The 23,970-nt window shown below is 41.1% G+C and overlaps 1 protein-coding gene and 1 pseudogene across 7 annotated transcripts; one reads left to right on the top strand and one right to left on the bottom strand.

Moving 5' to 3' along the window:
* Positions 1–1,011: 1,011 nt before the first annotated feature.
* LOC308605932 (zinc finger protein 350-like) lies at positions 1,012–21,180 on the bottom strand. Of its 6 annotated transcripts, none has more exons than XM_081216312.1 (6): positions 19,962–21,180; positions 18,189–18,254; positions 15,211–15,397; positions 7,125–7,251; positions 6,292–6,387; positions 1,012–2,360 (listed from the first exon to the last, which is right to left on the bottom strand). In XM_081216312.1, the coding sequence occupies exons 3-6, from the start codon at positions 15,223–15,225 to the stop codon at positions 1,018–1,020; spliced, it is 1,581 nt and encodes a 526-aa protein (XP_081072438.1). In that variant the 5' UTR covers positions 15,226–15,397; positions 18,189–18,254; positions 19,962–21,180; the 3' UTR covers positions 1,012–1,017. The 6 variants fall into 6 exon arrangements, with proteins under 6 accessions (XP_081072438.1, XP_081072442.1, XP_081072443.1 ...); XM_081216316.1 differs by having other exon boundaries at positions 1,012–2,357; XM_081216317.1 differs by having other exon boundaries at positions 7,125–7,232.
* Positions 8,406–9,658, top strand: LOC308605947 (translation machinery-associated protein 16-like; annotated as a pseudogene). The gene is made up of 2 exons: positions 8,406–8,814; positions 9,024–9,658. The product of its transcript is annotated as a translation machinery-associated protein 16-like (transcript).
* Positions 21,181–23,970: the final 2,790 nt, after the last annotated feature.

Here is a 23,970-nt window from a genome sequence, read left to right as displayed (position 1 = left end):
TGTTCATCTGACTTACGTTAACAAGTCCAAATTTCCATTGCAGTCATGAGCTTATCTCCTTTGTGAGATCTCTGCCATTCTGCTAAAGGTTCAACACATTTGGTGTATCCATAGACATTCCTTATTTCTGACACATGATGAGGAACCATGTTACTAAAAACCTTGTCCTATTCACTGCTGTGCAAATTAGGGGCTGACTCGGCAAGACTGGGGTGTTCAGAACCTGCACGTTCCAATGAAAGGAATGACCCTTGACTGGCACCTGAGAAGGAACCTCTAAGCCCTTGGAATATCCTGCCTGCTAAGAGCGTCTTTGTATACCTGGGGTTTCGGCCATGCCGTATCGTTTACATTAGCAATATGATTTTTGGTGAACACCTGCTTTTGTTTGCCTGGGGCTCTGGGCCATTCTGTATCAGTTTGATCCTCAGGAGGCTGGAGTTTGAGACGTTAAGGTCAGTCATGTGGTTTCTCCATGCCTGCGTAACTAACCCCCTTACTGCCCCTCCCACCCCCTGGCACCACGGCTCAGGTGAGTTTCTCTGGTTGGCAACACACCACATGTGTTGTCCGGTCAGTGCTGGAAGAATAAGCACTGTCCATACAACTCCACTGGGAGAACAACTGGGTGCACCTGGTTTCTCCTGAAGTCTGCCTCATGCACCCTTTACATTTGCTAATTTTAATTTGTAACTTTTCACTGTCATAAACTGTAACAGTAAGCATAGCAGCTTTTATGAGTTTAGTGACTGCTTTTAGAGAATAGTCAAATGTGAGGGTGGTCTTAGGGACTTGATACACTGCCTTCCTAAAATTTCCTTCTGATGTGAATTTACTGATGATTTTGAAGTCAAGCTCGTTACAATTCAACCTACTTAGAGCCACTGATACTTAATGAGGTATATCTTCCCATTATCACTACATTCATTAGCATTCTCTCAGTGAAAGTTTTCAACTATATAAAAAGCTAAAACTTTGACCTACAGGCTTTTCCACACTGAACGTACCAAACCTTCCCTACACGTTTCCTGTGACATAAAGTAAGACATAATTGGTAACTGAAGGCACTATCACATTTACTGCATTCATAAGGTTTCTCTCCTGTACAAATTCTCTGTTATTTCCTGAGGGTACACATCTGGCAACAGGCTGTCCCACAAGGACTACATTCCCTTGGGCTAGGAACCCACTGATATTTAATGATGTCTGCACGGCCACAGAAGGCCCTTGCACTGTCATTGTTTCAACAGAGTTTTTCTCCTGTACCGGTTCTGTGGTGCATAATGACCTGTGGTTCCCAAGAAAATCATTCTCCACCTTGACTGAATCCACGTATTTCTCTTTCATATGAGTTTTCTTATGTTTAGTGAGGGAGGACTTGTGGCAGAAGGCTTTCCCACAATTGCTGCATCCATGGGGTTTCTCTCCTGTATGAACTCTCTGATGTCTACTGAGTATTGACTTCGTGGAGTAGCCTTTCCCACATACGTTGCATTTATAGCGTTTCTCTTCTGTATGACCTCTTTGATGTCTAATGAGACTCGACTTTTGAAAGTAAGCTCTTCCACATTCACTGCATACATAGGGAGGATTTCCAGTGTGAAATACCTGATGTGCAACGAGACATGGCTTATGACTGAAGGCTTTACCACATTCCTTGCATCCATAGGGCTTCTCTCCAGTATGAATTCGCTGATGTATAAGAAAATTACCCTTCTGGATGAAGCCTCTTCCACATTCACTGCATGTATAGGGTTTCTCTCCCGTATGAGTTTTCTGATGTACAAGGAGCTGAGATTTCCTGGAGAAGGTTTTCCCACACTCACTACATGCGTGGGGTTTTATTCCTCTTTCCACTTGCATATGTATATTGAGCTCTGCTTTCCTACAGAAGGCTTTACCACATTTAAGGCATTTATATGGTTTCTCTCCTGTATGAGTTCTCTGATGTACAGTGAGTTGAGACTTTTTGAAGAAGGTTTTACCACATTCAATACACTCATGTTTCTTTCGTTTTTCAGTTTGATGTATACTGAATTTCGAATTGGTGCAGATGGTGTTTCCATATTTATTGCATTTAACTCCAGTGTAACGTTTTTCATGCTTAGTACGAAGAAACGATTTCTCATATTTATTAAACTTGTCAGGATTCTTCACTACACAGCTTTTATTCTGGTTAACTAAATCTAAATTAGAGTTCAGTACATCAAACTTATCATGGCTTTGCCTTAAAGTAACAAGATTTCTACGCAGATGAAACACATTTCCCGATGAACTCTGTTCACGGCCTCTTTCCATATTTTTACGCTTGTTTTGGATTTCCAAAGACCACTGCATATGATCACCAATTTCTCCAACTTCTAGAAAGAAAATTAATTCTTTCACAATCAGGTTATGGTAATAAAACTGCTTCTAAATCAGGTAATAAAACTGCTTCTAAAATGCCATGGTTTGGGCTGGCTCTTTGTGACAATTCTGTCATATGAAGGAAACCATCAAGTGTAAATTTACTTCTTGAATATGAGGGGAAACACAATGAAATAAAGCCATAACATCTTAAAAAAAAACCCAGCTGATTCAGAATCAATGGTAGACAATTCTCAATTAGTAAAGTTCTTGCTGCTCTCCAAATAGATCCTCGCAAAACGGGCAAAGAGGATGAAGTAGAAATGTGTCTCATTAACATAAGATAAAGTATGTTGGAAAGACATCTGATCTAGCATGATGGAGGATATAGCCATTCATTCCCCCAATGCTTATTGAATGTCTACTATGTATCATTCACTGTCCAGCACTTGAATACAAATGCATCCCACTAGGCAAAAGAAAACAAAATGGAAGCAAAGAAATAAGGCAACTTCAGACTGAAAACTGGTTCCTAGCATATGAAAAAGAACAGTGGGAGTTGGTCAACTTTAAATAGGTAAACACCCGTGAGAAAATAAAAGTTGAGCCAAGAAACCAGGAATAAAGAATAAGCAACCTCATGTAAAGAATTGCAAGTTTTCATTCAAGTACAACAGCAATGCAAAAGCCCTGAGACAGGAAAGGTTTTGGCCAGGTCAAGAAATAGAAAGGTAGCCAGTAGGCCCTGAGTGGAATAGCTATATAGGGAGAAGGAAGCGTTGAGGTTCAAAAGGTAGACAGAAGGCATATCCCGGAGATCTGGTAGGAAGAATCTGAATTTGACGCTAAGACTAGTGGCAAGCCACTGGAAGTTTTGAGAAGGTGGGGGGTTCTGATTTATATTTCCAAGAGGATGCCGACTGCTACGTGGACAGTGATGGGAGAGGAAGGAGTGCAGGAGAGAGGGAAGTTAATGAAGTAATCCAGGGAAGAGGTGGCTTGGTGTGGAGCAACAATAGTGTACGTGTGGAGAAGCGGATGAACTCAAGGTACATCTAGGAGAAGGAAAAAACAACATCCAGTGTTGAATTCAATGTAAGTAAAAGGGAGGAATCAAGGGTTTTCCCTAGGTATTTGGCTTAAATGACTAGACGTACCAGCTAAGTTGTTGAGGAACATCAGGGAGACAGGTTTTGAATGTGGGAAACTCAGGTGTGTATTCTGACATAAACATTTTGAGATGGATATCTTGGTGCAGACATGAAGAACTCAACTGGAGAGAGGAATTTGGAGAAGACTTTGGCTAGAGGACAAATTTGGGATTATCTGTACAGGCAGGTTCAGTTCCAGACCACCACGATAAAGCAAATAGTGCAATAAAGCTAGTTACGTGAATTTTTTTGTTTCCCAGTGCATATAAAAGTTATGTTTAGGGCTTCCCTGGTGGCTCAGTGGTTGACAGTCCGCCTGCCGATGCAGGGGATATGGGTTTGTGCCCCAGTCTGGGAAGATCCCACATGCCACGGAGTGGCTAGGCCCGTGAGCCATGGCCACTGAGCCTGCACGTCTGGAGCCTGTGCTCCGCAACGGGAGAGGCCACAACAGTGAGAGGCTCGCATACCGCAAAAAAAAAAAAAAAAAAAAAAGGTATGTTTACACAATACTGTAGTCTATTAAGTGTGCAATAGCATTATGTCTAAAACAGTGTACATAGTGTACACAGTGTACACTTAATTTAAAAATACTTTCTCACTAAAAAATGCTAACCATCATCTGAGCCTTCAGCAAGTTGCAGAAGTAACATCCAAGATCACTGATTACAAATCACCAAAACAAATATAATAATAATAAAAAAAGAGTCTTGAAATATAGAGAGAATTACCAAAATGTGACGCAGACACAAAGTGAGCAAACGCTGTTGGGAAAAGTGGTGCTGATAGACTTGCTTGACACGGGGCTGCCACAAACCTTCAATTTGTTTTGTTTTGTTTGGTTTGGTTTGGCTGCACCACGAGGCTTGCGGGATCTTACTTCCCCGACCAGGGATCAAACCCGTGCCCCCTGTGGTGGAAGTGCAGAGTCCTAACCACTGGACCACCAAGGAATTCCCCAGAAACCTTCAGTTGCAAAAAACACACTATCCGCGAAGTACAATAAAGCAAAGCACAATAAAATGAGCTGTGCCTGTATAGAAATTCCCAGAGAGGGAATTCCCTGGCAGTCCAGTGGTTAGGACTCAGCACCTTCACTGCCAGGGGTGGGTTCAATCCCTGGTTGGGGGATTGAACCCGCAAGCTGTGCGGCGTGGCCAAAACAAACAAACAAAAACCCAAAAACGTAAGCCAGACCATGTCACTCTTCTGCCCCAAACCATTCAGTAACTGTCATTCTGAAAAAAAATCCTAAGTCCTTAAAATGGCCTGCAGTGCCCTGCATCGTGTGGGCCCCTTTCTCACCTCGTGAGCATCACTTCCGCTCTTGATCGCTCTGCTCTCCCCACACAGGCTTCCTGGACAGTCCTCAAACACGCCAGGTACACCTCTGCCTCAGGACCACTGCTGCTCGTACACTTTTCCCAGGCCTACCCATGGATCATCCCTCACTCCACTCAGCCACCCTAGCAGAGCAGAGAGGCATTCTCTGTCCCTTGTGTACAAAACATCAGGCCCTCCTATTGCTTGACATTCACTACACCCTACATTGTTCTCCATGGTTCTAATTACCACCAGGAAAATTTGTGTATTTCTTGTGTACCTCCCCCATTTAGAATGCAAGTTCTGTGACAGTAATAACTTAATCCCTTTTATTCTCTGCTGTAGCCACATAATATAAAGCACACTACATAGCAGCGTGTATTAGGCATTAAAAATACTTGTTGAGCGAATGAATCAATGAAACAATCATACGTGTGGCGGGCATTGGAGAGACTGGTTTAAATGAAGCTGACTTTCAATTTAGGGAATGGAAAGAAAATTCTACGTAAGCATCACATGGTGTCTTGCAGTCCCTTGATCACAAGAGGGATTTAAATATCCCATAGTTGGTACTAGGGTTATAACTAGAATTGTTTAGACTCGGGAAATTAAACTTAGGGTAACTAAGATAAATACCAGATCCAGCAAATATACAGAGGAATCAGCAAAGTATGCATGAGGTTTATGGTTTGATTTCAGGTGGGGTCTAAGACTGTGAATTTTCTGTTTTCGTTTTTTTATTTGAGTGAATTCCTTTATTTCAGTGTATGTGGGAGGCATAATTCACTCCGAAAATTACAATACTTATAGCTCTTCCCTTACCATTTTACTATAAAATTTTTCAAACAGACAAACTGAAAGAATTACACAGTGAACAGCCATATATCCACCTCTTTGATTCTATAGTTAACGTTTTGCTACATTTGCTTTAGCTCATATTTGTCCAGTCAGAATAAGGAAACAGACAGATGCACATGAAAAGACCGGGTTACCATGGGAACACAGCACCCTGGGTGGGGCTGAATGTTAGGAAGGAAATCAATATTACCCAAGGTTCAGTAGTCAGAAGACGATGGTGAATTTGAAGTTCTCTCCTTGAAGAGAGGCATGGAAGACTGAATTTTCAAAGCAAGGGAAGAGGAAGGAACAAGCAGTGATACTATGGCAGTCAATGAAGAAGCGAAAAATTTGAGAATCCTCAGAAAGAAAAATATATAAGCAAAACAAATCAAGATCCTAGATGAAATAAATCAGTATCAAATCCAGGGGTGAGAACACAGGAGTATTTTCCTCTAAATGCTTAAGCAATGAATATTAACATAGGAGAGTAATACTCAGAGGCTCTGTTTAGATACTGTCAAAAGGTTAGAAACCAGAAGATGAGTCACCTCAACACTATTTCAAAGGTGTGAGGCCTCCACAAATCTAGGAGTTTACTTCTTTTCTATCTGGATGTTTCTCATTCACTTACCTGGAAAGTTCTGACCGTGGATATTTTCCTTTTCTAACCATGGTTTGTCTCTTTGCTTCAACTTGAAGATTTGAATTGGTTTGGGACTTTGATACCCTATTCACGAAAAATAACAGAATATTTAGGAAAATATCTTTGGGCGTGAGATCTAAACATTGTTAAATGATACCTTTTATAGATGTGGGACTGTACCTTGGAAAAGAGTTTTCCCCTTGGAGTAGGGAAAACATACTCCTCCCTCTATCTGAGGCCTGAGAGGAGACTGAGAACCTGTCACTTATAAAATTCAAGTCTTACATAGGGGCCAGCAAACTATGGTCCGTGGCTGTAACTAAGGCATCTTTTTACATTTTAAAAGCATTATTAATTCAGAATAAAGTGCTCTTACAAAACAGAGTATTCGAAAAGTGAAGGCAAACTTCTAAAACATGATAGCAAAAGTGTTTTGTACCATTAAATTTTAAAAATTAAAACCATTTAAAAATATTTATCTCACTGATGTTTCATCCTTTTGATGTTTCTATTTTTAAGTATATTTTATAGTGCATATAATGAATTTAGAATACTTATATAATTGATAAATAAAAATATGTGTGTGCTGAAAAAACAAATAAAATAAAATAAAAGTGTTATTTTAAAAAAAACAGAATATAATTACAGAGACAGTAGGTAGCCCGAACAGCCTGCAGTATTTACTATCTGGCCCTTTGCAGAAAAAGTTTGACAATCTCTCTTACATTATTCACACTTCAGATATCTGCCCCCATATCACTGCACAACTGAGAAAGACTGCTGATTGGGCACCCTGAGTGGCACAGGGAAGTAGTTCTTACCCACGGACAGCAGGTTGCTATAGTTTTCTAGCATCACATCCTGGTACAGGTCCTTCTGAGCAGGGTCTAGTAGCCTCCACTCCTCCCGGGTGAACTCCACAGCTACATCTTCAAATAATAATGATTCCTGTAGTAATTAATTCTTCTTTAATCTGGGGTGATCATTTGATGGTTTGGAAGAGAAGTATAGAAATCTACTCTAATCATTTCTACTGTGTAGGTTGTATCTGTATAGGTGATTTACATTATATAGTGTGGAAGAATGGAAAGTCTTATACAGATATCCTGCTGCTGTGATTCAGCCACCCACCCCCTCAATAATTCACAAGGTTTTCTGAAATGTGGTCATTAAAACCTCTTGTTAACCTTGATAGATTTGCCATCTGTGTGCATATGTGCGTGCACTGAATTACATGCAGGTGATATCAAAACAAACCAGGTGATATCAAAACAAACACATGTATTCTTGTTCTCAAGAAGCCTTCACTGTGCACAAGTTAAACAGAAACAATAAGCACTAGAATTAAACATGAAAAACCTGATGATGCTGTAATTGTAAGACACTGAATATAAACAATGTTTAATATGTGCAAAGGCATAACAGAGTCTTGAAGATGAGTGGGCTAACTTGAAGAAACAAAGATGAATTCTCAAAACAAGAAATACAGTAATTGTAATTTCAATTTATAGATTGACTACCAATTTGATATGACATAGAGAGAATGGTGAACTAGACAACAGATCTGAACTGCAAAAGACTGATGGAAAATACAAAAGCGAGGTTGAGAGATATGAAGGATAGAGTGAGAATGTTGAATTTACACCTATTCTGAGTCTGAGGGAAGAACAGAAAATTTGAGGGAAAGTAATACCCAAAGATGTACAGGCAGAGAATATTTTAGAGCTGGTAAAAGACACACAACCTCAGGATGAGAGAAGCCCACAATTTCAAGCAGGATCAGGAAAAAGAGATCCACTCCTAGATACATGGAGGTAAAACTGCAGAACACCAAAACTCAAAGGGAAAATTCAAAAATATCCAAAGGGAAATGACATATACCTAACAAAAGAACAAATATGATTTATTGCCTCTAAGTTCTCAACAGCAGTGATGGAAGCCTGAAAAAGAATGGAATAGTATTTTCAAAGTGCCAAGTGAAATAACTTCCAATCAAGAATGTTACACCGGGAGTTGCCTCGTGAGCTGCTGCCGCCGCAGACCCTGAGGTCCCGCAGCGCGGAGTCGGAGGTCTGGAGGCCCCAGGCCGCAAGGACGTCGCCATGTCTAAAGCACCAAAGGGAAAAAGTGTAGGACAAGAAAAAAAAAGTCATTCATCCATATAGTAGAAAAGCAGCTCAAATTACAAGAGAGGCCCACCAACTAGAAAAAAAGGAAAAACTGAAGAATGAAAAGGCGTTGCATCTCAACCTTATTTGTGAAAAACTGCAGCAGTTTCAAAATTATCTTGATCCCCAAAACGTAGAATATTCAAAGAGAGACACTTGTGAATTAACTGAAAGGCATTTAAATCAGTTCAGCAGTGAGCTGGAGCAGATTGAGTTACACAGCAGCATCAAGGCCAGGCAGGGCAGGCAGCACTGCTCCCGAGGTGGTCGTCAAGCAGACCATGGAGCGAGAACGGCAGTGGTACCGGGGCTGTGGCCTTGAGATTCCAGACACTTTATTTTAGTTTAGTTTATTTATTTATTTCTTTGTGGTACGCAGGCCTCTCACTGTTGTGGCCTCTCCCGTTGTGGAGCACAAGCTCCAGACACGCAGGCTCAGCGGCCACGGCTCACGGGCCCAGCTGCTCCGCGGCATGTGGGATCTTCCCGGACCGGGGCACGAACCCGTGTCCCCTGCATCGGCAGGCGGACTCTCAACCACTGCGCCACCAGGAAAGCCCGAGATTCCAGACATTTTAAATGCAGGGAATGGGATTTTGATCTGACGAAACTGCCAAACATCAAAATGAGAAAAATCTGTGTTAATGATGCAGTGCCTAAGAAGTGTAAGAAGAAAACTGTGACAGCTGTAGACAGAGATTTAGGAGAACTGGAACTGAAAGATGAATCAACGGACACAGACGAGGAGCTGACTGCAGTGGCCTAATTGTCTTTACTTGAGTTGAAAATAAATAATTTGAGAACTTCAAGTTACACTTGAATTGGTTATGGTAAATAATTGTCTCTACACAAGAATTTGCTGTTTAGCTTATTCTATGATGAGAATCCCATTTTCAGTTTCAAAAACGGTGTTATGATTTTTACTTAAAAATGAATGTTGCTTTTTGTTTACATTAAGTTGTTAGACTAGGTAGAAATGCTCTGCAAAATCCATTTAATCTGAATTTCTGAGGCTGGGAGAGCAGCATGAATAGGGACAAAAAATGTTGCAATTTTTTTCCTCATGCTTACTTAGAATCACCTAATCTCACGTTTTGGGGCATGGGCAGCGGCTGTTTGCTAGAAGGTTACTGTGGTACTTCTTGAGCAGTGACAATGGCAAAATTGCCTTTTAGTAATATGTTTTACTATTCTTCCTCTTACACATTAAAACTATTTTCTTTCCTTATAAAATAGGGAAAATGTGATATGGAATTTATATACATTTATGGGTTGTACATTGCTGTTATTTATTCACTTTGAGCCAGAGTTAGTTAAATGGTTAAAAAAAACAGTAACTATTCTTGTTTTGTTGATCTCCTGCACTTAACCTGTTATCTTGATAAAGGGGATAAATGATTTCAGGTTAGCTCTTTTGGTTTGTATATTATTTTTTGCTTTCTCATTGTGAAAAGTGATAGGTTTTATTTGTGGAAACAGAACTAAAGATTAGAAAACTAGTTATTTCAATTGTCTTAGTTTTTTTTCTAAGAGATAGGTTAAATTGACATATAATATAACAGTATTTCCAGTATCATGAAAAACATGGATGTGGTTGAATGTTCTTCACAGAACTTGTTAAATGCAAGTATCTTCTGGTCTGTTTTCTAAAGAATGCAATGCAAGAGTATTTGAGTATTTTAAAGGAAAAAAAATGCTGTATGAGGTAACTAGGTTATCAACTAAGTCTTGTTAACAGTTTTTTTACTTCAGAAAATTAAAACTTATTTCTATAAAAAAAGAACGTTATACTTATTAGTATATCTTAATATTATATATGGATTTCTCCTACTGTTTCTAATAAGCTTGTAGTGATTCTCAGATTTTTCCAAGTATGCAGCCAAATTATCTGTATGGAAAATTTTAAATCCTCTTCTCCAAATTTATATCTCTTTTATCTCTTTTCTTGACTAATATTTCCAAAGAGTGTGGTGTCACTGGACATCCTTGTCTTGTTCCAACTTTAGATGTCATATCAAAGAGGGATATGGGACTTCCCTGGTTAAGAATCCTCTTGCCATGCAGGGGACACAGGTATGAGCCCTGGTTGAGGAAGATCTCACATGCTGCGGAGCAGCTAAGCCCGCAAGCCACAACTACTGAACCCCACACGCCTAGAGCCCATGCTCCACAACAAGAGAAGCCACTGCAATGAGAAGCCCGTGCACCACAACAAAGAGTAGTCCCTGCTTGCCGCAACTAGAGGAAGCCCTTGCACAGCAACGAAGACCCAACGCAGCCAAAATAAATAAATAAATAAATAAATAAATTTTAAAAAAACCAAAGAGGGATATGAAAATTTGTGAGACTGTTTCAGATTGTCACACTGACCAGGTACCTACTGTACTTAATGGTCAGGGACCAAGGGTGCTATATATCCTGTAAAGCATATGACAGTCCTACACAGGAAGAACTGTCAAGCTCAAAATGTTAATAGTACCCACAGCCTCCCTCTCGCTGAAAAACATAGGTATAGTAAATTATACTGTATCCCAGAATAAAACTGAAAAATATTGAAAGGAATAAAAGTCTATCACTCAACAATGAAAAATTTATAATGCCTGGTACTCAATCAAAATTACCAGATATGCAAAGACAGAAAATATGACTCATACAAAGAGAAAAGATCATCAACAGAAACAAAACCAGAAATGACATACATAATAAAATTAGTAGATAAGGATAGTAAAATACATATTATACATACATATGTTTAAAACGGTGGAGGAAATCATGAACGTGATATGGAGTAATATGGAAGATATCAAATAGACCCAATTCCAACTCTAGAAATGTCTGAGATGAACAATATCCTCGTTGGATATGATCAATAGCAGACTAGACACTGCAGAAGAAAAGATCAGTGAACTTGAAGATACAGCAATAGAAACTATTCAGCATGAAACAGAAAAAAGACCTAAAGAGAAACATTTTAAAACAGCCAGAGAAAACAGATTTATTACATGCACAAGAACAGAGCAGATGAACAGAGACTTCTCCTGTAAACAATACAAGTCAGAAGACAATGGAAAAACATCTTTACAGAATCAAAAGAAGAAAACTGTCAACTTGAATTCCCAGTGAAAATATATTTCAAAAATGAAGGCAAAATGAAACCTTCTTCAGGCATGCAAAAGCTAAAGCAAGTCAGCAGCAGCATACATGTACTAGCAAAAGTGTTAAAGGATGTCCTTCAGATAGAAATCTAGATCTACCCAAATGAATGAAGGGCTGCAGAAACGAAAAACCTATGAGTAATATAAAATCTTATTTTTTTATATACCTTTAGAAGATAACTGATTGTTTAAAGCAATGATAATAATGTATTGTGGGATTTCTAAAATACAAAGAAGTAAAATGTAGGACAACAATAGCACAAAGGCTGGCAGAGAAGAAATGGAAGCACAGCCTTTTAAGGTTCTTATACTATGAATGAAGTGGTATAATATTACTTGAAGATAGACTGTGGTAGATCAATATGTAGAAATGAGTAGTTTACTACTCACATGAACTAGCACTCTAACAATACCAACTAGAAAATGTCTTGCAAAAAAAAGATAAAGATTAATATCCCTGAAACCTATTTTTTTTTAGAGATCAGAAAAAACAAAATCAGCACAAAGGATTTGATTAGGCAATTCACAGAATACAAACAGTTAATAAATACATTAAAATATGTTCAAAGTCACTGATAATAATGCAAGTAAAAATAATAGAAAAACTAATTCTGATAGCACTTATTAAATAACAGGCAATGTTCTAAGATATGTCCTACATATGTATATACATATATACATAGATCAGTGGTTCTCAACCGGCCAACAATTATTTTACAACAGCAGACATATGACATTTTAGGTTATCACAGCTTGGGGGTGGGAGGGTGCTACTGACATCCAGTGGGTACTGACCAGGGAAACTGCTAAATATTCTATAATCCTGTGGTATCCCCTCAACAAAGAATTTGTTGTTCGGCCAAAAAAGTCAATAGTGCTGAGGTTAAAAAAGTCTGATATATATTAACCTATTTAATCTTCAGAATAATCCTTTCATGTAAATTCTATAATAATTCCCATTTTTCAGATGAAGAAAGGACTGCAGAGAGATTAAATAACCAGAATAAGATCAAGCAGGTAATTATAGACCAAGGCAAGATATGAATGAGTGAGTCTGACCACAGAATTTGTGCTCTTAAACTAAACACTACGGGCTTCACGTGGTGGTGCAGTCATTGAGAATCTGCCCGCCAGTGCAGGGGACACGGGTTCAAGCCCTGGTCCAGGAAGATCCCACATGCCACGGAGCAGTTAAGCCCATGCACCACAAATACTGAGCCTGTGCTCTAGAGCCCACAAGTCACAACTACTGAGCCCACGTGCCACAACTACTGAAGCCCACGCGCCTAGAGCCCGTGCTCCACAACAAGAAGCCACCGCAATGAGAAGCACGCGAACCACAATGAAGAGTAGCCCCTTCTCGCCGCAACCAGAGAAAAGCCCACGTGCAGCAATGAAGACCCAATGCAGCCAGAAACAATAAATAAATAAAATAAAATAACAAAATAAAATAAATTAATAAAAAAAACTAAACACTAGGCTCTACAACCTTCAAAAAATGATATAGCTTTTATATTTCAGATTTGTAAGATTTAAAAACTGATACAATATTAAATAATAGCAAGAATGTGGGAAAAACAGAGACTTTCATAAACTCTGAGAGGAAGTGCTGAAGACTTTTAAAAAGGGCAATTTTGTAGCAACCATGAAAAATTTAAGTCCAGGTGCCATGTGACTCATAGATTTCCCTTTTAGGAATCTAACCTAAAAAAAATTTCACACATATTCAGAATGTGTATTGTGAAGAAATTTTATGGCTAAAATGTACTTTTAGGGACTTCCCTGGCAATCCAGTGGTTAAGACTCCATGCTTCCACTGCAGGGAACGAAGATCCCACATGCTGCACAGCGGGCCAAATAAAAAAAGTACCTTTATATAAACAGAGTACATAAATTAAGGCATATACATGCTAGGAAATATCATGCAAACCTAAATGCAATGAAATAGATACATAAATACTTGAATGGAACGCTCTCCAGGGCAGGTTGCTATAGGAATAAAGCAAGTAATGTGTTTATTATGATCTCAGTAATGCAAAAATATTTTCACAAAAAATATGTGTACATGCACATAAGTGTACATAATGTATGTATACCTATGTGCATATAAGTGTTAATAAAAACAGAATTATTTCTCTCCTAAGTGATGAGTAGAGAAGGGTTTGACAGGGCCACTTTCTTTTTTTGCTCTATTTATTTCCATATTGTTTCTGTATATTTCACAAACAAATGATTTGTATATGACTCATTTGATAACAAAAGATGATAAAAGTGGAAGGTAGCAGGTTGGATGGTGGCCTCCTAAAAGATATGTCCACTTCCTAATCCCCAACCTGTAAATTTTACCTTGTCTCGATAAAGGGTCTTTGCAGGTATAGTAATTAAGGATCTTAAAATGAGAAGATAGTCCCAGATAGTCTGGGTGGGCCCTAAACCCAATGACAAGTGTTTTTATAAGAGACAGACAGAAGGAGACAGATAAACAGAAGAGGGGTAGCTAACGTGAAGATAGAGACAGAGATTGGAATGATAAGGCCACAAGCCACAGAACGCAGACAGCCACCAGAAGCTGGACGAGGCGAGGGACAGATTTCTCCTTGAGCTCTGGAGGGAGCACAGCCTCACTTACAACCTGATTTCAGACTTCTGGGCTCCAGAACTGTGAGGGCATACACTTCTGTCGTTCTAGCCTCCTACTTTGCGGTGATGTATTATGGCACCCACAGGAAACTAATACAAGGAAGTAGAGGAAAACTGACAATGAATAATTCGGGAAGAATACTACATTTCTAAGACTGGGATGCAGTGACAAAGACAACATCATGGATCCCTACATCCCAAGTCTTTAGCGGAGAATGTGATTTTAAACTCTGCTGGTAGGTCTGTACCCGGAATCCAATTCAGCAAAAATGGCTTGAGAGGCCATTTAAACCATCCATTTGTCTAGATAAATCTAGGTTTTTATATCTGAAGCAAGCCAGAAAACCAGAAGGGTATTGAAGGAACCCTATAAGAAACAACAACAGGTGTACAACTGTGTAAAAATTCACTTTACTATATGTATGTTATGCCCCCATAAGAAAGTGTAAAAACACACACACATGAAACAGAGAAATGGGAACCTCTTCTTGCATATAACAGAAGGCTGCCATTGAGGCCACTGCGCCCTGCAGGAAAAGTCATCAAGAAATTTATTAAAACTTCAGTACCAGGAAATACTTAACTTTTCTGAGGAAATGATCTACTTTCTCTGTACAAAACCACAAATCATGTAATGTTTTCTGTTTCTCTTGCTGGCACTGGCTACCAAAATTATTGGAGATAATCTGGTAGCTCAACATAAATGACCCCTCAGGTCTTACAGTTTTTTATTAATATTCTGACTTCAAAATTCTGAGCAGAATTTCTGACCTGCATCCCTACCATTCCTAGTTTACCGTGACATCAACATTATGGTTGACATTTATTTGTCTTCAGATTCAGGCTCTTATCAATGTGTCATTTTCCAATTAATCAAGTCAATTTTTATAAGCCTCTACAAATACAACAGGAAAGGAGGGAATAAATAAATACGTAAAACTCACCTGGACCTTGGTCATTTTCTTCTGTTCTTAGAAAATGACTGGAACTGGGATTCTTCTTTTTTTACTTTTCTAGATTGTCACTGAAATTCTGGTCATAGCTCTCACATCCCAAATTAATGGCATCCCCAGAAGTGATGCTTTCCTGGTTCTGGAACTTCCTTCTCCTTACTTCACTTGATTCTAAGGACTCAAAAGCAAATACGCTTTAATTTGTACATTCCCCTCAGCCATACACCTTGTCGGTTGGGATTTGATGTTAGAGGACGCCTATATTAGTTTTTTTAATATATAAATTTATTTATTTATTGCGGTGGCGTCTTGCAGTAAAGGTGCTGCAGTAGGCGGAATCATGGCCCTCACAAAGATATCCACGTTCTAATCCCTGGAAGCTGTGAATATGTTACATCACAAGGCAAAGGGGAATTGAGGTTGCTAATGAAATTACAGTTGCTAATCAGATGACCTAAAAATAGATTTCCTGGATTATTCAGGTAGGCCCAATGTAATCACAAGGATCCTTATACATGGAAGAAAGCAAAAGAGACCAGAGAGAGATGTGATGTGACAAGAACTCTACACACCATTGTTGGCTTTGGAGATGGCGGGAAAGGAAAACAGGAGCCAAGGAGTGTGGGCAGCCTCTAGAAGCTGGAAAAGACAAACAGATTCTCCCCCTAGAGCCTCTAGAAAATAACACACTCCTGCTGAGACCTTGATTTTAGCCCCGTAAGATCCATGTTGAACTTCTAACCTATAGAACTGTAAGATAATAGACTTGTGTTGTTTAAGCCACTAATTTATGTTACTTTATCACAGAACTAACAGAAAACTAATAGGGGGGCTTCCCTGGCGGCGCAGTAGTTAAGAATCCGCCTGCCAACACAGGGGACATGGGTTCAAGCCCTGGTCTGGAAAGATCCCACATGCCGCGGAGCAACTAAGCCCATGCGCCACAACTACTGACCCTGTGCTCTACAGCCCATGAGCTACAACTACTGAGCCCACATGACTAGAGCCTGTGCTCCGCAACAAGAAGAGACACCGCAATGAGAAGCTCACACACCACAACGAAGAGTAGCCCCCGCTCACCGCAACTAGAGAAAGCCCTTGCGCAGCAACAAAGACCCAAGGCAGCCAAAAATAAATTTATATATATATGAAAAAAAAAACTGAGCTTCCCTGGTGGCTCAGTGGTTGAGAGTCCGCCTGCTGATTCAGGGGACACGGGTTCGTGCCCCAGTCCGGGAAGATCCCACATGCTGCGGAGTGGCTGGGCCCGTGAGCCATGGCCGCTGAGCCTGCGCGTCCGGAGCCTGTGCTCCGCAACGGGAGAGGCCACGACAGTGAGAGGCCCGCGTACAGCAAAAAAAAAAAAAAAAAACTAATATAGGCGTCCTCTAACATCAAATCCCAATACTTAAGAGTTTTCTTTTGTTTAAAAAACCACAACATCTAGACCTCAAGGCAGAGCAAACATTATGAAGAGTAATGTGTTAAGCAAATCCTAAGCACTTTCTTATTTAATCCTCAACCACCAATCTAGAAGTATCAAATTACTAGAACGAAGGAAGTCAAGGCTTAAAACCTAGAGACAAAGTATCTTGTCCAGAGTCACATACTTTCTAAGAGGCAGGGCTAGAATTCAAGCCCAGGCCTTTTCTCTCCAAAGCTCATCACCTTAACCATTGTACCTTCTTAACCAGACAACCTCCAAAAGTTTAGTTCTCTGTAGAACTGCCTGAAAAGTTTACTACTTTTCAGGCAGTTTAATATCACACCAGAAGGTAGCACATAACCACAATGCATAAACTGGACTTCTGAAACAGCTCTTAGAACACTCAATGCATACACACAGACAGCAACCTTCTTCCACAGACAGAGAAATGGAAAAGGAGCAAGTTCCAATACTCACTCCAAAGCAGCAAATCAGAGAGACAAGGAGTCAGAAAGACTCACATTATAAGGTCATTGATTCAGTGGGATTACTGTGAGTTTTTGTTTCCACTTCTTCTAGCCAGAAATTTTTCTAAGATAATTTCCCAGTAGCTTTTCTAAACCCCCAAACCCACCAACACTGCTCTGCCCCTACTGCAACTGTTCTTTGACCTCTGAGTACATGCAGTCCCCCTCAGTCTCCAGCCTAGAATCACTTTAGGCACCAGGACTAGAGATCTAGACAAGAGAAACGGTATAAAACTATTTATAGGACTATCTAGGACTATAAAACTATAGCTATAAAACCTCATGGGGGAGGAGAACATGAATGCAACATCTTGGCCACATCCAAATTTCATGACTCCTTGTCCATGAGCCCTCATGTCCCTGCTGATGATTTCTTGGCATTGCACCCATTCACTGTATGGAATCACTCATGTTGCCCTAGAAGGGTCACCTGCCTTTCCAGAAATACACCTATGTGTAAATATAAAAAAATAAAGCTTTACAGAGCAAAGTAGGCCATAGAAAGAAATCTTCATAAGTTTCACAAGTCAATATCAAAGAGGCGTATTCCTTGACCACAATACAACAAAACTAGAAATCAACAGTAATGAGAAATTCAACACATTAATCAAAATAGAAGCAAAACCCTGCATATCCAGGAAAAAAACACAAGAAAAACCTTCAAACTAAGAAGGCAATATAAATGAACACTCTGAATGATTCAGTAGTAAATGGCAACAAATCCTGTGGGTGGATGAGAGAAGCTGGATAAGCATAGAATCATAACACGTTGCAGAAAAGTATAGATATATAAGTCAAGCCTATCCAAATTAATGTATACGTACATTGAATGTGACTCTAGTAACCTTGTCACTGGGTCACCCACCTGATGGGACACTACTGCAGCCATTAAGAAAATCTGTAATCGTTTTCTACTATGGAAGTGTTTATAATTAGAAATGAAGTGAAAAAACCAAATTATATCTGTTATACAGGTCATTCCAAATGCAAAGGTAACAAAAAAATAGTAAACATACACAATGGTTTGTACTGGAGATCAGCGTTTCGGGTAACAGAGATGTTTTCACTTGTGTCGCATGAACCTGAAAGGAAATATCCAAGAAAACTGTGGAGTAAAGTTGGAGGGAAGAAGAATAAAACGTATCTTCTATAACACATCACTAGATCGTATCTAACTACATTTTTGGTTGGGAAGACAATGACAAGAGTGTTTATGTGGCAAGACAAGAGTTTTTAATTAGTGCCTTGATGAAGGTATGGACTCGAAGGAGCAAACTGGATTTGGATCAGCTGAATGAATCTATCATCAAGTCTGTGCCCAGGAATCGCCATCTGAACCTCAACCTACCTACTCTCCAGGGACCCTGGGTCTCCAAAGCGCCAGCCTCATGCCCTTCCACATACACTAGCCTCCCCCACAAAACAACAACAACAAAAAATGACTCCAAGTTAAATCTGAAATCTGAACCAGAAACCCCCATTCATTAGCACCCGTTCCCCATCCCAGGCTTCTCCACGTCTGAGCCCCACAGTGAATCGCAGACCTGCATGAGACATCGAATTCACTGATCTACACCTACCACTCCAGGTCTTAATCACTGAGCTTCACGAGCAGAAATTGCTACCAAACCAAACTTGAGTCAGCTCACCCACTGAGCAGCAAAGCCAATTTACTGACACCGCGTTGGTGTGAAGGAAAGTCCAGCGTTTACTACAGGGCCCAGCAAGGAGAACTGGCAGCTCAGGCTCGAAAGCCTCAACTCCCTGATGGCTTTCAGGGAAGGGTTTTTCTTTTATTTTTATTTATTTTTTATTTTTTGTTGTACGCGGGCCTCTCACTGTTGTGGCCTCTCCCGTTGCGGAGCACAGGCTCCGGACGCGCAGGCTCAGCAGCCATGGCTCACGGGCCCAGCCGCTCCGCGGCATGCGGGATCTCCCCGGACCGGGGCACGAACCCGCGTCCCCTGCATCGGCAGGCGGACTCCCAACCACTGCGCCACCAGGGAAGCCCTCAGGGAAGGGTTTTTAAAGGCAACGTTTGTGGTGAGGGATGCAGGTGAGGGATGACTTTCTTCTGATTGGTTGTTGGTGAGGTAACAGAGTGTTTCAGGAACCTTAATTAACTTTCTGGTTCCAACCAGTCTGAGGTCTACATGCTTATGCTCAGCAAGTAGTCACCACCCTCCACCCTGGAAGGTGTGTCTTAGTTTCTGCAGAAAACTTAAAGGTATGCGTCAGATCATTATGCACATCCTTTGAGGAGGAACTAGGACTCTGTGAACTATTGTTTCGTGTCTGCTTTTTCCTGTTTCTATATTCCCTCACTTCCCTAATTAGTCTGATCTTTGGAACTCAGGGAAACCCCAAGAGACCAAAGCCTTTTTCTACAAACTAGAAAGGGGGTGACACAGAGGGGCTTTTGTACCCAAGAGGTACTGCAGGGTCCTGCTCAGTTTCAATCCCCCCCTTTCTCTGATACTCCTCAATCCTGAGGGGACAAAGATGAGACAAGAAAAAGAATAAAGTTTGGGATAGAGAGATTAAATATATAAGGTCAACGGGGGAACTCCATTTTAGGAGGGCTGGGTTTCAAAATACCCACATCGACAAAAACCCTCAGTCAGAGCCTCGGTCGTTTCTCTATTCATACATTTAATAACACTGACCGCCAAAGGGCCTATTACTGAAGCCAAGGCTCCCCAGTGACTGAACCTAAAGACACCCCCAGAAGGCCTTTCACTGGCCTCACAGGCCTCTCACTCCGCACCCACGTGCAGACCCCGACCCACCTGCTGCTGAGATTCTCAAGGTTCCCGCCAGCTGCCAAAGGCTGAATTCACTTCCAAAATGATTCCCACTCCCCCGCTGTCGCGCCCAAATCCTCTCTCTGGCTGTCGCTAGGGACGCCTCCGGCCGGCCCGACCTCAGAGCCTTTCGGCGTTTTGGAGTTCGGGCTCCACAAGGAGCTCTATGACGTAACGTGGCCACGCCCATCTCAACGATCGGGGAGGAAACGGTCATGATGGAGGCTACGGCTCAGAGCGGGAAGAATTGAAATCACTTTTGGACACCTCCTTCCCTTTCCCTGTTCGTTGTCGGTCAGAAGCACTAGGCTGAATAATTTTTTAGAGGCTGGACCCTATCCAAGGCCGTGGCGGCGCGAGCTGGATTCTATTTTGTCTTTTGGGCAAAACGAGAGAGATGGCGGCGCCCGTGAGCCACGACGGAGGAGCACCAAGGGGGCGGCCATCTTACAGGAAGTGCAGTTCCGTTCGGCAGAGACCCGAGGAGCTAGTGTTAGGAGGAAACTTGGGACGGTCAACGAAGTTTGTAGGAGTTGAGACACGTTTTAAAGGCGGCGGTCAGGTCCTGGACAAAAGACGGAAACTTCGAGTCCTGGTGAAATTTGAGAAAGAGGGAAAGCGGGGATGGGAATGAGTACGGCTGCTCTGAGACCCGTTGAAGGGGCGGGGCCGATGCTGAGAGCGGGGCTCTGTGAACACCGATGCCCATAGGGGCCTGGGAATGTGGCTGCCTCTGGTAGGGAAGGGTGAGGGGTGAGGCTTCAAATGTATGCAAATGTTTCCTTAAAAAACGAAGGGCATTTCAGAGTAATTAAATGGTGAGCTGTGCTGTTATATTGTTTGGCATCATTCCCAAATGATGGGAAATCATTTGAAATATGATTAAGAAATATTAGCCATTATTTTATGCAGGCAGAGGGGTAGTAGAGGATATTATCTATAAATTCTTTCTAGAGGGTAATTTATTAGAATTATCTATACAATTTAAATTTTTCATTCTCGTTGATGTATAAATTCCAATGCTAAGAATCTTTGTTAAAAACTTTTTATATTAACCACAGAAATTTTGGTAAATTTTTTAAAAACTAGGAATAACTGGAATGTACAATCAGCAGGCGAATAGTTTGGTAAATTAAACACATTCCTTCAACAGAACGGTTTATCGCCATTAAAAAGCCAATTATAGAATTACCAGTATTTTTTAAGTGACTTCAAAGGGATGAAATACTGACCTCCAGAACAGTATTTATAATATGATCCTCATATGGCAAACATTAATAAACATATGCATTTCAAATTTTTGAATGGATTAAGTAAAACTTACAATTTTGATTATATTTGGGGTTTGGGCTTGGAGATGGACTCTTCACTAAGTACCCACTAAACTCAAAAGATTTTATTAACACAGCATCAAAACATACTGCCTGCTCCAGTCTCACAGCTCCTCAAACTACACAACTCTAAAATGGAAGTCCTTCTCCCTTCCAGACTGAATTTTCCCTTATTCTGTTTCTCATCTAGCAGTCACTATTACGCAATAAATTAAGAATAGAGATGTGTTACCTGGACTGTAGGTTACTGGAGGTTGCTGTGAAAAGGTCAGAGGATGAAGCCAAAACAAAACTTATATGTCGTTGTCACACTGGCCACCAATTCCTGTTATGCTGTCTCAGAAATAACTTCTGAATCACTCCCTGTACTCGCCCTCATTGCTTTAGTCCATTTATCTGAATTACTACTGAATTTGCCACCGCACTAGTCCCTTCTTAGAAGGTGTCTCTCCAGCCACCTCTTTTTTTTCCGTACCACACCATGTTTATTACCATACACTCCATGAAGCTCTGAATTAGTATACTGATTACAGACTAAAGCAAGATCTCAAGAGAATTCTTTTAAGACTGTATACAAGCAAACATCAAACGGATTCTCCATTATCATCTTCCATTACTCCCTGCCTTCCACTTCCCAATGCCCTGTGGTCTCATATGCTACCAGGAATTTACAAATACTTTCCCTCCATTGAAGTCCTTGGCACACAGGAAGCAATGAGAGAATATTAGTTACTATGGCTGTTCTTTCATGAGTCATCTTAGATGTCACTTCTTTGGATAGCATTCTCGGACACCTTCCAGGTCAGTCTCAAAAACAATAATACAGTTATTATTAAATATAAAATTGCAGCTGTATTGTGGTGCTACCGATAGGAAGTATAAAAGGCATCCAATAGAGAAAACATGTCTATACAAGGGATGACTGAAGATCATTTATCTTTCTAGACCATCATAATATGCTAATTTGACTGCCCTCCAAAATGTACTATGAGTTCCTCAGACAGAAACTCTGAAATATTTTTGTATCCACAGTGCTCAGAACAAAAACTTGAACAGAAGTTTTCAATAACGGACTATTAAATGAATAACTGAATTTGGCTTGCAAGATACAGTATTCTCTTCGTCAAGGTTCTATGCTGCTCAGTGAAAATTAAATACAGCAAAGGTGCAAGAGAATGTATATATGTGCTGCTTTTTGAAAAGAAAAGGGACAAAAAGTAGTATCTACTTGCTTGTACTGCCAAAAAAAAAAAAAAAAAAAACCCACACTGGAGGGAGACACAATAAAACTTAACTGTGGGAGCCAGAAGGTCAAGGGAAAACAAACTGAGAACAGGGTAAAAGTGAGACTCATAAATGCACCTTTTTATATAGTTTTAAGTTTGTTTTTTTTTTTCGGTACGAGGGCCTCTCACTGTTGTGGCCTCTCCCGTTGTGAAGCACAGGCTTTGGACGTGCAGGTTCAGCGGCCATGGCTCACGGGCCCAGCTGCTCCGTGGCATGTGGGATCTTCCCAGACCGGGGCACGAACCCGTGTCCCCTGCATCGGCAGGTGGACTCTCAACCACTGCGCCACCAGGGAAGCCCCTAGTTTTAAGTTTTGAACCACATGACTCTGTGACCTATTCAAACAATTTCAATCCAATCTTGATGGGGAATACACATCTAAATCCAGGAAAAATAAAACTGCAAGTCTATAAAGGGCTTATAAGGAGAGGAACATAGTTCTATGGAGGGCCAGAAATTGGGGAACCTGGCCGAGTGAGGGAAAGCTTCACTGAAGAAGTGATTGTTGAAGATGATGAAGAATGAAGGAGGGACCCAGAAGATAGGAGGAAAGAAAGGAAAGTCCTCCCTCACTAGGACTAATGATAATACTGTTATTAATTGCATTTGGCAGGCACTATTTTAACTACATCTACTTCTCACAATAAACCTACCCAGGCAGATATTAAAGATAAACTGAGGTGAGTTGAGCAACTTGCTCAGAGGCACACAGCTCAGGGCTGGCACGGCAGGATTCAAATCAGGCAGTATGGGACTTCCCTGGTGGTGCAGTGGTTAAGAATCCGCCTGCCAATGCAGGGAACACAGGTTCAAGTCCTGGTCCGGGAAGATCCCACATGCCACGGAGCAATGAAGCCCGTGCACCACAACTACTGAGCCTGCACTCTAGAGCCTGTGAGCCACAACTACTGAGCCTGCATGCCTGGAGCCTGTGCCCCGCAACCAGAGAAGCCACCGCAATGAGAAGCTCGCACACCACAACGAAGAGCAGCCCCCGATCGCCGCAACTAGAGAAAGCCCGGGCACAGCAACAAAGACCCAATGCAGCCAAAAATAAATAAATTTATTTAAAAAAAAATCAGGGCTTCCCTGCTGGCGCAGTGGTTGAGAGTCCACCTGCTGATGCAGGGGACACGGGTTCATACCCCGGTCCGGGAAGATCCCACATGCCACGGAGCGGCTGGGCCCGTGAGCCATGGCTGCTGAGCCTGCGCGTCCGGAGCCTGTGCTCCGCAACGGGAGAGGCCACAACAGTGAGAGGCCCGCGTACCGCAAAAAAAAAAACCCCAAAAATCAGGCAGTATGACTTCATTGCCCACTCCTAACCACTGTTTGAGGTGAAGGGTGATCTTTATTGAAATCATAAGGATCCTGGG

Source organism: Mesoplodon bidens, assembly GCF_964165515.1.
Source record: "Mesoplodon bidens genome assembly, chromosome: 18".
NCBI lineage: Eukaryota > Metazoa > Chordata > Mammalia > Artiodactyla > Ziphiidae > Mesoplodon > Mesoplodon bidens.
The sequence above is the reverse complement of the archived record's forward strand: the minus strand, read 5'-3'. Positions and strand labels throughout refer to the sequence as shown.

Bases quoted from the DNA above. Each gene is read 5' to 3' on its own strand.
- LOC308605932 (XM_081216312.1), bottom strand. The intron at 6,388-7,124 runs GTAAGAACTACT...TTTCGTGAATAG, and splicing joins TAGCAACCTGCTGTCCGTGG to GGTATCAAAGTCCCAAACCA. The intron at 2,361-6,291 runs GTAAGTGAATGA...TTTTCTTTCTAG, and splicing joins CCACGGTCAGAACTTTCCAG to AAGTTGGAGAAATTGGTGAT.